The 15,107-nt window shown below is 38.3% G+C and overlaps 1 protein-coding gene across 3 annotated transcripts in view; it reads left to right on the top strand.

The window, feature by feature from the left end:
• ACVR1 (activin A receptor type 1) overlaps window positions 1-15,107 on the top strand; it is a 117,317-nt gene that overhangs the window by 91,408 nt on the left and 10,802 nt on the right. For all 3 annotated transcript variants that reach the window (XM_063087628.1, XM_063087625.1, XM_063087620.1), the window contains exons 6-9: window positions 1,241-1,340; window positions 4,868-5,014; window positions 10,499-10,774; window positions 14,614-14,811. In XM_063087628.1, the coding sequence (XP_062943698.1) occupies window positions 1,241-1,340; window positions 4,868-5,014; window positions 10,499-10,774; window positions 14,614-14,811 (721 nt within the window). The remainder of the gene's footprint in view (window positions 1-1,240; window positions 1,341-4,867; window positions 5,015-10,498; window positions 10,775-14,613; window positions 14,812-15,107) is intronic.

Here is a 15,107-nt window from a genome sequence, read left to right as displayed (position 1 = left end):
ACCTATGAACTGGGTTTAGAACCAGGATTACACATATGGAAAAACAACACATTGGTTTAATTTTCAGAATTATTCTTCCAAAAAAAATTGAACAAATAAAGAGAAAAAAGAACAGCAAGAGGGTGAATAGTTAGATGTGAAACTCTGCTTCATCTACACTTTTTCTTGTTGATTATCCCTTTGTGGTTTTTAAGGGTTCTAAATTTCTTTCATTGGATGTTCAGCTTTTGGTAATTGTGCTGAACAACAGTACATTGCTCAGAGGAAGCGCAAGAAGATGAACCTCACACAAATCAATGTATTGTTTAACAGGCCAGCTAAAATGTTAGGGAAAGATGAGCTTTGGGGGGATGTTAGCTCAACATTACTGCAACCTTACCAAGATCAACTATGGGCACAATATTGTTTAATACAAATCATCCATGCCTGATACCAAAAGACTTGTGCTTACTGGCTGGTGCTGAGAATAAGAAGGAAAACTTCATGAATGAACTAACCAGAAATCTTTTTGTGAGCGTGTTCATGGTAGAAGTCCATTTGGGGCACCCTTTCAGTGGAAGTTTTATTTTTTTCCTCTCTGATTTGTGAGTTATGACCAGTAGGTGTTAATTTAGTGACCCTTTTATTCCTTACCCACCTAAAAGGTAACCGCCATCCAAGCAGCCCATTCCTGCCTGAGTGTACCAATTTAATGACTTACATGGTCAGTACGAACGCCACTAGAGTTGTTTATTCCTTAGTCCTAATTTGTTTTTTCTAATTAAGAGTTCCTTAGTTGGTATGGCAACTAAAGTGGATCATTTGATTGATATTTAGTGAGCATAGCCAAAAGTGGTAAATTATACCCAGCTCTTGAGTTGAAAAGACCCCCCCCGCTTTTTATTCCACCTGCTGTTCTTTCTAACTGCTTCTTGTACTGAGCCCTGCTTCTTGGACTTCCTATTTTACATCTCTGGCTTTGTCTGCTCAACTTCTATGTATTTTTATATATTTTATTCTAAAATTTTTAAAGAATGGACAATTTATCCCTCAGGAAAACCTATCAAATATTAGGGAAAGTGTTAGCTTCTAGTTTTCCTGAGAAAACCAATCCTTCTTCCAGTGGAGCTTTTCATGTGCACTAACAGTCCACGTGTTCAGATTGCTGCCCTCCATGTCATTTTCAACGACGTGCATGCTAATACTCCAAACTGGAAGCTATTGCTCATTAGTTTCTTTTCCTCCTTGTCTTCAACCACAGGATTTATTGGATCACTCATGCACATCAGGAAGTGGCTCTGGTCTGCCTTTTCTGGTACAAAGAACAGTGGCTCGCCAGATTACGCTATTGGAGTGTGTTGGTAATTCTTTTTTTCCTTCCTTTGTGGGTAATACACAATGTTAGTTCTGGTTCTAGAAGTAGGATGGAAGTTGGAAAATCTATTTCTTGTTGGCTATTGCTTTGTCACTAAATTTAGGAGACATGAAGTGGCCTTGCGGTCCCTGTTCTCTGCGACTCATGTTTGAGCTCTTGAACTTGTTGAACCTGTTGCTAAAGGATCCATCATTAATTAATATAGAGAATGGGCAAAAGCTTTCAGTTGCAAGTGGACCCTTTGGGATGATGGGAATGCTTGGAAAATAAATTGATATGGTTGTTACTTGTTATAGGTATCGAATGATCTGGAGTAAGTAAGCTTTTGGACAATAAAGTTGTTTTTGCAGTTCGTCAATCCCTCTCACTCTTCCCCTCCCTTTAAAAATAAATAATGAAATAAATTTTACAAAGGGTACTTATATAACTCCTTTATTTAAGCAAGAGCTATATTTTTCTATGGCTTGTCACATTTTTTCCATATACAAACATTTATTTGTAGATGCAGTCATGGTGTGTATGTAATTTGTGTCCCTTTTTTTCAGTTTTAAGCTCACACACATTTCCATGTATTTGTACACATCCCAAGTATTTAGAAGACTGTATAATAGTCCATTGAGTAGTAGTTTAACTTCAGCAATACTGCTTGAACAAGATTTTGTACATATTGCTTCTTTCTTTTGAATTCTCAGAATAAATTTCCAAGAATTGGGGATTCCTGGGCCAAAGTTAGTAAATTTTTTATGGCTTATTTTATATACTGCTGAATTGCTCTCCAGGAAGATGGTGCAAAATGCTTTTTTTAAAGTCCTGATTTTTATTGATTTTACTTCTGTGTGGTAGGTATTTGCAGTTCCCACAACAGTTTTCATTAATTTCTCCTTCAGGTGGGGTGCAGGGATGGCTGCGGTAGCGATCGTGGGTTCACACTCTCCTCCTAGTGCTCAGGGCTTCTTTGGGCTGGGCTTTGCAGCTCCTGCCATCCCATCCTTTGTTTTGGGGAGGTAGCTGGCTATCAGAAGCTACCTCCACCACCTGGCTGCTGTCCTCTGGATTTTCTTTTTCTTTTTATGAAAGAGGGACACCCCCAAACTCAGGAGTAGAAAGGGGGATGGGCAGAGGTTGGGAGAGCAGCATCTGCTGCCTGTGGCACGCAGGTGATTAGCAAGAGCTTTGCTGCCTTTTCTTTAGGTCTGCAGCTACTGCGACTGTTCCCCACTCCACGCTTCTCCACAGCAGGTTGTAAATAGAGAAAGTAAAGATGGAAAAGCCCCACATGTGCTCATTACATACAACCAGTTGTCTTCTTGTACCAACTAGTATACTATTTGATTATGAACACGGGTCTCCGGGTAATGGTGGGAAGGCAGTGATGGGTGCATTTATTTACCTGTCTTGCCTACCCCCACCCTCCTGTCCCGGGGCCACTTACCATTTACAGAGCAGTGTGGGATCTCAGGCTCTGTCCCGAGGGCAAAATAATATCACACCTTTTCTGGTTCTGTAGATATTCTGCATTTTTTGACTTAGTGTAAATTCAGTTATTGCATTTTGTTGAGTTAGCATTGAAGACTTTAATAAAAGCAGTGCTTTTCTGATAGCTTATAGTTCATGTGGTACAGCTATGAATAAAAATAACATGTAATGAACTGCATGGATAATAGGTTATTATTTTTGTTTTAAAAACATGGGAAGTTGGACTAGGTGAGTCATTTTCAGATGATGAACAGTGAAACCCCAAATTTCAGGCTCCTTAGGGATCCTCTTTGTGGGGCTGTGTGGCCAGGGCTTCTGGGCAGCTCTGCTTTTGTTTTAGGGGCTTCTGCATAAGGTTGCAATTGCTAAAAGCATTTGACAACTTAAAAGCATTTGAAAACCATTGAAATAGATTTCTATTTTAATTTTGTCTGTCAACCCTGCCCTCCATCTCCTGCTTTCTTTAAAAAAAAAAAGGTCTTGAGGCAACTTTATGTCCACAATTCCTCAGAATATTTTTCTTTCTTTTCTAATGAGAAAATGAGGACAAAGGGAAAATGAAGATACAAAATGGAACCAAAGGCAGGAAAAGATTAGCTTACCATTTTTCTAGTAGCCCATTTTGTAGTATATTAGCACTAGCCCTCTTCTTGAGCTGGAAATGCTGGGCAGTGGCTAAGACTATACTGAAATGAATCCTGTGCTAAATAGTATTTTTGTGACATGACATTGGCACACAATGAGCATTTATCACCACATTTAACATCCCTTTGGATTAGTCACTGGTATTTAATAGGGACATTGTTTCTCGTGAGGGAATCTAGATTTGGTGCTTTTGATTATGTCTCAGGTGTGTTACCTGGACAGACCTGCTTCTTTCTCCATGTTTGGGTTCTTAGTGGCTTAGTTTTCCAGCAAAGAGCTTTATTTCTGTATACGCAGGTGGTGCTGCAGCTGCTTATTAGAAGCCGTGTGATCCCAGCAGCCACTTGCCTGGGTGGAAACCCACTGCCCCCTACAAGTTGTATTTCCTGCTGCATTGTTATGTAGGCTGATTATACCCTGTGTTGATCCTCATAGTCTCCTGGTAATTACCTCCTCCTCCCAACCTCCCTGATCACCCCTACCTATAATTAAAGAGAAGAATGGAAGAGGGAGCATGTAGTTGACATGCTGACAGGTGTGTTGCTGCTGCAAGAGGGGCCCATGCACCGAACAGATCAGATCACAACCAAAGTCACCACATTTTCCAAAATGGGTTCTCCAAGTGACCTTTTCAGTATAGCCCACTTGTGGCATCACAGGGGCTGTCTAGCAAATACCCATGACCAATGTCAGAAATCAGAACTGTTCTGGGATTATGTGTTTAAGACTTTGCAAATCCTCTTTTGAAATATATCCTCTGCCAAGAAGTCCTTTAGGGATGGCAGTGGCCTGCTTGTTGCTCTCCTGCACAGCATTGTTTTGTTTTTGTTTTCTCTTTAATCCTCAGAACACACATCTCAAACTTAATAGTTTCCTTTGTGAAATAAAAAATGCATATGTAAATTCACAAATTTGAATGCTTAGAAAATGCTCATGTCGATCCTGTATGACAGGAAGGAACCAAAGAAGCCATTCAGTTTAGCTCCATCCACTTTTTTGGATTTCAGCACAGCATTGAAATCTAACAATCTGTACCATCTTCTATGATTTACTAACTTTCATGTGTTTTTAAAACCGTATGCATTTTTTAACCTTTCAATAGAGGAATTTAAATGTAAGCTAGGTGATTATCAGCTCACTGTACAATGCTGATAAAGAAAGCAGTTTAATTCGTCATTACAATAGGGTGGATGGGAGGGGATGGTTCCACCTTATTTTTTGTCTTTACAAGCAAAAGTTTGTGCTATTTAAATCCCCACACTGAGTTTCTTGAGTAAACAATGGGAAGGATTAAGAATTGCAGGCACTGGTTTATCAGTTCATTCTTTAATGTGTCATTTGTGCTGTCTGCCTCTCATGTGTCCAGTGTCACCTCTGTTTTACTTCCCTTAGGGAAAGGCAGGTATGGTGAGGTGTGGAGGGGCAGTTGGCAAGGGGAAAATGTCGCCGTGAAGATCTTCTCCTCCCGGGATGAGAAGTCATGGTTCAGGGAAACAGAACTGTACAACACTGTGATGCTGAGGCACGAAAATATTTTAGGTAAGTACAAGGATAGTCCCCTCATTAATCGTATTTAGATAGAAATAATTGCCTGCCTTTCTCACTCTGATTTGGTGAATATGAATTTGAGAGTCTCTCATGAAAAGCAATATAGGGATTCTCAGCATTCGTACAATTTCTTGTTTAAATCTGCAAATAAGTTTTAAGATTCTCTGGACGATGAAAAGGAAATCCGTTATTGCTACTTCTTATTCCTACATCTGCAGATTGTTATTTAAGCAGCAAAAATTTGCCCCATATTGTTCATTTCAAGGCTTCATTGGTTGTTCTACTTACCCCACCCTTTTTGAATATTTATTACTTGAATCAAACTGAGAAAGATCTTTGGACTATTTCCTAGAGATTCACAGCTCCCAGGGACATCGTAATTAAATGCACATTCCCTCAAACTAGGCATCATTTTTAAAGCCCAGATTTACAGAAGAATTCAGCATGCATTTTAATTTTGAAACTAAAGCTTAGCAACACTTGTGAAATATGTAAAGTGCCCATTGAAATACCGCTATGGCAGTGTAAAGGATGAGCGTATTCCTTGGGCCCGTTGACTTCTGTATTTTTGAAAAGTTTCTCTAAATATGTATGGTGAATGCTGCCTGGAGTGCTATTTTAATAGTGGATATAAATTTTATATAAAATTTAATTGTATAGGATAGTGTTGGCCACTTTTGGCTATTGGATTAGGTCTGACTTATTGAAAGGCCATGGTAGGAATTTATTTCTATTCCTGTACTGCCAATTTAGTATTTAAATCTGAGTCAAGTTGTCTGCAAATAAGGTTAATAGTTGTTCAAAGCTTTGCTTCAATGATGTGGTGGTTATGTTCCATCTTAGAATTGTTTCAGTTTCTGCTGTTGATTTCTCCCTTTCCTTTACCCCTTGGGCCCTAGTCATCCCCTAATCTTCCTCACTTGTACTGATGCTATCAGCTTCCCATTTCTAATCCTTCTTCACACGGAGTTGTCTTCCATTGAGGAGCCCAGATAATTCTGCTCAAAGTATCTTTGATGACTCCCAAATTGCCTGCAACCTTTGTGACTTGAGTGTGGCATTCAAGACTCCCTATTTGGGGCTCCAACATTTATCTACAAATATGCTCATAATATTTGCCATCCCTTGGGATTGCATCTAGGTCTGTACGTATTTGTTCACGTTGTTCTTGATCACTCACTGTATTAGTCCATTTTCTGTTGCTCATAACAGAATCTCTGAAACTGGGTAATTTATTAGAAAGTGAATTTTATTTCTTACCGTTTTGGAGGCTGGGAAGTTCATGGTCCAAGAAAGGGATGCATCTGGTGAGAGCCTTCTTTTGGGTGGGAACTCTCTGCAGGGTCCTGTGGGAATGCAGGGCAACTCATGGTGAGAATGGCATGAGCAAGAGCATTAACTTGTTCTCCTTATAAAGCCATCAGAACCACTCCCTGATAACTCATTAATGAATTAACCCATTCATGAGGGAAGGGCCTCAAAATCTAATCACCTCTTAAAGGCCCCACCCTTCAAATACCATAACAGGATTTCCTTCCCTCTTCACGCTGTTAACACTGGTCAGATTTCCAATACATGAACTTTTGGGGGGACACATTCAACCCCTAGTACTTGCTGTCCCCTCCCCACCTTCCCATAAAACTGGTAAGGCAAGGGCACATGGTAAGTGCTCCATAAATATTTATTAAATTGGATTTAATCACAAGGCAAATTTGAAAGTCATCTTTGCAGTGTAAGTGTGATTTGTGTATAAGAAGTTAGGTTCCCTTAGTGTGATCACATAGGGTAAAACATTGTCCATTTCATCTGTGGAAATTTTGAATTCATGGGATCTTTCTACCGTCATAATAGTCACAGCCATATGGATTGGTCTTACTGTGTAGTCCTTCTAGTTGAGAAAGCTCATAGAAAATTTTTGTTAAACTTTTGCCCTTGCTTTACCAGTTTTATGGGTATAGAGAGTTTGTTTTGTGTGATTTTTTTTTTTTTTTTACCAACAAAGAATTACATTTTGAATATCAGATCATGATGCCCCCAACCCATGAGTATTGCTAACTCTAGGCCCCCCAATGCATAATTAAATCACACACACACACACACACACACACACACACACACACACACACACACACACACACACGTATATCTACGTATACTTATATACATACATGTAAAACTCTGGGCTCTGATTGTTTATCTTCTTGACTAGACCTATGAAACAATATCTTTTCAAATGGACTAGTTTGAATTTCTGCTCCTTCTCTGCTGTGTCTGGTGTGGAAGTTTACAGGTGACTAATAGGAGCCTGTGTCATATGACAGTAGGAACAGTAGTCTGGAAGTCTGGGAAACTGCTCTGAGCACCATTAGAGGCCCACTGTGTGACTTTGGGTCACAGTTGTGTCTTTCTGAGCATTCTTCTCCTAATAACTAAAAGGAAGGAGGTTGAGTTAATATGAGAATTTCACTCCAAAGTCTTGTCTCACACTCTTTAAAAAAATTGTAGTAAAATATGCATAACCTAAAATCTACCATTTTAATCATTTGAAGTGTACAGTTTGGTGGCATTAAGTGCATTCTAGTATTGTGTTACCACCACCGCCATCCATCTCCAGAACTGTCTTAATATATGTGTTGCCTAACTGTTTAATCAGTCAGCATATCTTGAGACCACTTGTAAGTGAAGTAAACTACCCACAAAAGATACTAATTACGAAGTTATTGTGGTTTTAATTGAATCCTGCGCTATTTTGTACAATACTATATAATAATAGCCAACTATCCTTAAACACTTAGTGTGTGTTAAGCGTCATGTGAACACTTGACATGTAATAACTCTTTTATTTCCATGAGAACCCTCTAAGATATATGTTGATATTATCCTCATCTTATAAATAAGGAAACCAACGCAGAGATTTTCTGTGACTTGGGCAAGGTTACCCAGCTCAGGGATGGTAGAGCCGGTATGTAAACATAGTAGTATGGCTCTGGGTCCCACTGCTCTCAACAACCGTGCTCTGTGTGGTGGCCTCACATCTCAGCATTCAGAGTTGCCCAGTACCTGGTTCCTGGCAGCATTGCCAGTGAGAGGCTTACAAAGGGTACTGGTTACCTCACTTAAGACTCTGGCTTTTATTTTAGCTCTTGGGAAGCCTGGGGGGATGACTTTGACTGTTAAGTAGAGGCTTTTGCCCTGATCACTTTCTCTCCCTGTTATGAACACATCTCTGGCTGTGCCAGAGTCCCAAATTATAGCCACCTGTTCTACCTCTACTAACCGCAGAGTGCCTTGACTCAAAACTCAAACAAAAAAGTGCTCTAACATTATGAAGCAAATGTAGTTATATAATTCACACTTAAAAGATACAGAGTTAAAAGAAATCCTGCTTATTTAAAAGCCATTTTTCCTGAAGGTCTAGAGCATAATTAACAAGATAGAATTCTTCTCTAAGACCTATGGGACTTAACAGAAGGTGAGAGAATAAAAATGTATTTTATTTATTTATTTATTTAATCAGAAGCTGCTTTCCCTTAGGATAAATCAGTAGAGGCCACACATATACAACAGTAATTTAATTTCTTTTGAGTGGTGCTTTTATAGTTTGGGGTATTTATTTTTTAGGAAGTCATTAGAGATGAATGTCTTGTGGTTTAAATTGTTAAAGCAGGAACATTCTCTTTAATAATCTTAGATCACATTTTGATTCATATGATGGTAAGCTAAGGGCTCCAGGAGAAGTAGCCATGGGGAGACAAAGACAGACTGCAGAGCATGGAAGGAGTGGCAGACTAAGGGCTGGCATGGGAATCAGCTCAGAGGAAGAGAGAGAAATTGGGAGGAAGCCGGTGTAGAAGTCGAAATGTTATTCAGTTTGCTTTGCAGATATCCTAAAGGTACAAGTTTCAAATTAGCTTTCTCTGAGTAGAAGTCAACTTGTTTGGGGCAGTATGGTATAGCAGGTAAGAGTATATTCTAGAGTATAACGTACTTCATGTGGTTGTTGGAGGATGGCTTATAAAATGCCCAGTGCATAGTTAGTGCTCAGTAATTATCAGCTGCTTCTGTTGTCTGTGATGATGATGATGATAATGAAATAGGAGACCTTTCTTTGCTCACAGAGCCTTCCTGTGCAAGGTATCAGGTCAGCAGGCACCAAATTTGCAGTTGGTAGCAACTTGATAGCTGTGTGATTCTTGGCATCTCCCAGCAGCAACTTTATTATCTGAAAAATGAATATAATGATGTCTGTCTTACTGGTCTGTTGAGAAAAATCTCATGAGAAAATATATGTGAAAGTGACACAAATTCTATATAAAGTACTATGCAAGTGTAAGGCATTTTTATATATTTTCTTTTACATTTTCACAAGTCATTTTATTCTTTCTCAAGCCATATCTGTCTTTTAAAAAAATTTTCTCTCAAAAAAAGATGAAAAAATTGAGAGATTACACATAAAAAGAGTTCTCTTCTCTTTATAAGTCCCAAACTTTACTGTCCATTAACATGGCTCATGTATGTAAGCATAATGCTAGAAAGACACCTCTGGAGCATAAAAGGCAAGGACACATATCATAATTTATTTCATAGAAATAGAATTGAAGTGCCTCTGACTTCTAGAGTTCCTTCCTTGTGCTAAAAAGTTGCCTCAGAATATCTAGAAAAACCGCTTCCTACCTCTTTGTCCACATCTGTCAGTATTTCACTTCCTTCAAGTCCAGTTCAGTTGTCACTTCCTGGTGGAGGCCTATTTGTAACATCCAGAATTATTATGATTCCATACTCTGGGCTCATGTTGGCCTTTGTGGATATATATTACAGTACCTTTCACATAATATTGTCATTTTTTCTTTTAACATCTGTCTTCTTTTCTAGCCAACAAACACTATCAGTGTGGTTTTTCTGTGTGACAAAAGCATCATAAATGCTCATTATGTTTGATTGGTTTCTTTTTTTATATTATGAATCAGTCATTAAGTATAAACACACCCCTTTATTTTACATCTGAGCAGACATGGGCCAGAGATCCTAAATGAGTTGCCCAATATTATGCAGCAAATTATAGGCAGAGTTAGGACTAGAGTACAGGTATCCAGGTTCCAGGTTTTATGTCCTTTTAGGGTGATTGATGAATGATCTGTGCTTGAAATATCAATGTGAGGAAGAGTTTGGCACTATCATTATGGGTGAGCACAACAATATTATTCCCATGTGAATCTTAATGTAATGTAATACTTTTTTAAAAGAATTACTTACGGTGGAAATTAATATCAAATTTTTCTATTCATCAGCAATGGCTTTTTAAGGAATCAATGATTTTATTTTCCTGTTGATGTTTCTGTAAACCTCCTCTCATGGCAATTGGTTTGTTTAGTTATTTTTTGTTATAGATGATATCTACTATGTAGGTCATTATTTCCAGATACTAAGAATTACAATGTGGAATATGTGTGTCAATTTTGTTCTTGCTGTCTGTAGGTTTCATTGCTTCAGACATGACATCAAGACACTCCAGTACCCAGTTGTGGTTAATTACACATTATCATGAAATGGGATCGTTGTATGACTATCTTCAGCTCACTACTCTGGATACAGTTAGCTGCCTTCGAATAGTATTGTCTATTGCTAGTGGTCTTGCACATTTGCACATAGAAATATTTGGGACCCAAGGGAAACCAGCCATTGCCCATCGAGATTTAAAGAGCAAAAACATCTTGGTGAAAAAGAATGGACAGTGTTGCATAGCAGATTTGGGTAAGTTTTTTAAAATATTTTTTAATTATCATTTTTACTTTTGTTGTATTCTGGTGTTTAATCACATTGCATCTCTTTCTCCCCCTAACATGTTGTTATGAAAAATTTCAAACATGTAGAAAAGTTGAAAGAACTTTACAACGGACAACTGTATACCGACCACCTAGATTCTTCTAGTAACACTTTACTGTTCTTAAGCCTTTTCACGTACCTATCCATCTATCCATTAATGATTTCAGCACACACACTAGTAAGTCATTGACTAGTTATTATTTGTTTAGTCTTTTTTCTTTTTGAGTAAGATTTACATACCGAAATCTTAAGTAAGTCTCAGAGTTTTGACAGATGCTGTCAAACCCAAATTCCTACCGAGATACAGACTTTCCTATTACTCTAGAAAGGCACCTCAGGCTTGTTGTGTCAGTTCCTGCCCCACACACCCTCAGGCAACCAATACTGTTGCATCCTGATTTTACAAACCTTCAGACGACATAGGTGCACAATTAAATATTCAGTGAAATGAGTTTGTCTTAAAATGGCTTGTAAAATCATTCTTTTACAACCAAGGCAAAATTTCAATTTGAGAAAGAGGAAAATAATTCTTAAACCAATTTATACTTTGCCCTGCTGAGATATCTTATTCTTATGGTATTAGGATAAGAGTCATTATATCTTTAATTGCATTACAAATAAGATTATTCTTATTTATAGTGGCATTTTATATAAAATCATATTCATCCTAGACCTCCAGAATATTGCTAAATAATTGTGCTAATGAGAACTGAATTGTAATATTGGTTATTCATTTCAGTTGGACTATTGAGAATCCTCACTCTACTTGATTAAAAAATGGTTTCTATCATGTTCACATCACGGTTATGTTAGAGTGGTAAAGGTTTAAACAAAAATAGCTTTAATTATGTAAGTAATAAAGTTTATTTATTTTGGTTTGTTTTCAAACACAAAGAATTTGACATGTTAGGAATATTTACTTCCTTTAAATCCTTTAAAGTTTTTGCTTTCATGATGAGAAATTATTTTACAGTGTTTCCCAGGTATGAGAAGAAAAATGCTTAGGATGAGAATTGAAAGAGCATGGCCCTAAAGCTTTTTGCAGGCAGTTTTAGTTGTGGTATAGAAGACTTATGGCTTATTTCATAGCTCTTAGACAAGGTGATTTGGGTCTGAGTTCTGGTTTTCCCAATTATTCATCTTATATTTTTGTATTTTATTTGGTTACCTGGCCCAAATGCAGAACCTGCTTACACTCAGTGAGAGGGGACAAGGGATCTTAGCCAAGGGGGACTGCAGTGTTTGACGCCGTGCACTATACATCTGTATTGTATGAAACTTTCCTAATAGTGTGTTCATATATTATTTATATAGCTAAAAAACAACTGAGCCTACCTCACAGGATTCTGATAAGATTCAGAAATTATTATAAATGCCAGACAAATAATAATGATTCATTATGGTAGCTATTGTTATAATCCAGTGGTCTGGGGAGGATGGACCAATTGAGGCAGCTCTTGGCTATGGTTTATGGAACTTGGTGGAGAGAGAGAGGTGGAGTCCAGCTATATTTCTTTGGCCTGTAGCCTTCCAATTAGATACACGCGTTGGTGTAAAGATCTGTGTTAAGGAGTCATTATTCAGGAATAGATAAGGAAGTACAGGAAACAGCTCCTATAAAACCATAATTTGTGTATAATTTTCACTTTATGCACAGGAATTAAGGATTATTCATTAGAAAGTGTTCTATTATTAGTATGTGAAAAAAGCACTATTCTATCTTTCCAACTTTTCATTACAGAAAATTTCAAACATACAGAAAGGTTGAAAGAATGTTCACTTAAATCCTCAATACCTAGATTCAAAACTTGTTAAAATTTTGCCATATTTGCTTTATCTATGTATGATTGTGTGCATATTTTTGCTAATTCATTTAAACCTATGGTGCAGACATCACAAAACTTTACACTTAAATACTTCAAAATGTGTCCCCTAAAAATACTTCAAAATGCATCCTGCATAATCACATTTATCACACTTAAGAATTATTGATAATTCTGTAATATAGTTTAATATTTATTTTCAAAGTTTTCCAGTTTTTTAAAACAAGAATTCAGTCAAGCACATTGCGGTTGGTTGTCTCTTCAGTGTAATAATTATCTATTGCTAGGTAACAAGTTACCTGTGAAACTTTAGCAGCTTAAAACAACACAAATTTATTATCTCACAAGTCCCTTGAGAGTCAGGAATCTCGGAATGATTTCGTGGTGTTGTTCTGGCTCAGGGTCTCATGGAGGTTGCATTCAGGCCATTGGTCAGGGCTGCAGTCATCCAAAGGTTTGATCGGGGCTGGAGAATCCAGTCCCAAGATGGGACACTGATGTGGTTATTGGCAGCAGGCCTCAGTCTCTTGCCATGTGGACCTCTCCACAGGGCTGCTTGAGGGTCCTCATAACACAATGAGTGAGCCAAGAGAGGACGAACAGGAACAGGAAGCCTTTTATAATTTGATAATGCCTTTTATGTTCTTATTTGGAAGACACACACTGTCATTTTTGCCAAATTTTATTTTATCTTCCAGCCCACACTCAAGAGATGAGGAATTAAGCTTCACCTGTTGAAGGGAGACGTTTCAAAGAACTTGTGGACATATTTTAAAACCACCACAGCTAGTATCTCCATGTTCCATTTAAACTGCATTTTAAAAATATTATGATATTTTAACTCATTGGTTTTGGAAATGGTGGAAGGGCATGTATGATTTGGGAAATATTCACAGCGGCCATAAAATCTTGGGGTTGATTATTAAAATGGGGGGAAGAAGAACCAGTCTGCTTTAGTTGAATGCAGTTGCCAATATCTTTGCTAATTATTAAGGTTGAGATAATGTGTGCCTCACCCTGGCATTATGAGGAGTCACTTCCCACACATTCAAAGCCACAGAGTGGGAGGAAAAGCATTCTCTGTAAATGGCATGAGGGATCCCCAAGGTATCTTTAGATTACAAAGGTTTACAGGGGCAGCTTGCTCCAGTTTGGAACTTTTCACCCATACTGAGTGTTATAGGAATCATTTTCAGGTGGTCTGCATATGCATCAATAAATAATTCCATCCTCAAATAAACCATGCATGTGTCTGCCAGTGAGGAATGACAGGACTTTCTAATTGACTGAGGAATTCTGAAATGAATCATAGTTTAAGAAAGTGTTTCAAAGCCATTTAATGTGACAGTTGGGCTTTGAATTGAGGTCTAGTTTAATGCTGTATTTTCCTGTGATTCTAGAAAAAACCTGTGGGTTTGGTCAGTGTTATTGCTCAGATGGGCAGCTCTTCCTTAGGGATGGAACAGTGCTTGTGGCAGTCTGCCCTTTCTGTAGTGATAAATTACCTCCACTGTCCATCTCACACTGTTCAGAATTTGTGTTTGCAGACTAGTGGGAGTGGTTATAGAGCTTGGAGCTTCATTTGCTGCTTATTAAGCCACCTTGAGGCTCTCATTCAACATGTGAGCCTGTTTTCCTGTGGACTTCAAACACTGGCCTCATATTGGTTTAGTGCATTGGTCTACCATTTACCCAGAACTTTGTGTTTCTCAGAGGGTCATATATTAACCTCACAGCCTCCGATGGTTTCTGCCATTAGTACTTTTTCCTGCTCTCCCTCCAGAAGTCATCACAAGGGCATTCCAGGAATTGAGTGTAATGCAGTAGTGACCATGGATACCACAAGAGGGCGCTTTCGATTGGGGTTATGTGAAATCCTCCAGCAGCCCCTATGAGAAAGGAAGAAAGCTGACCATATCGTGTGACATGTCTTCTTCCTCCTAGGCCTGGCAGTCATGCATTCCCAGAGCACCAATCAGCTGGATGTGGGGAACAACCCCCGTGTGGGCACCAAGCGCTACATGGCCCCTGAAGTTCTAGATGAAACCATCCAGGTGGATTGTTTTGATTCTTACAAGAGGGTCGATATTTGGGCCTTTGGACTTGTGTTGTGGGAAGTGGCCAGGCGTATGGTGAGCAATGGTAAGTATCTGATCTAATGTGACAGTGTCTTCATCCAAGTTCTCCTGATCCTGCTACCTTTAAAAGGGCAAAGGGGAATATTGAAATCCACATTATTTCTGGACTCATACTTGTCAAGCTATAGGCATTTATATTTGATTTATGACTGATAGGTGCCATGAAGTGGCATTATGTTTGAAATATACAAGAGGAAATGATGGTTGAAAAACAAGATTTTTGCAAGACACTAGTTATTCCTTCGTTTTTCTTTTGATTGGTTCATATTTTATTCCTTTCTTCCTCCCTTTTCCTATTTT

This window comes from Cynocephalus volans, chromosome 1 (genome assembly GCF_027409185.1).
Source record: "Cynocephalus volans isolate mCynVol1 chromosome 1, mCynVol1.pri, whole genome shotgun sequence".
In the NCBI taxonomy this organism is placed as follows: Eukaryota; Metazoa; Chordata; class Mammalia; order Dermoptera; family Cynocephalidae; genus Cynocephalus; species Cynocephalus volans.
This window is presented reverse-complemented; position numbering and strand designations above follow the sequence as displayed.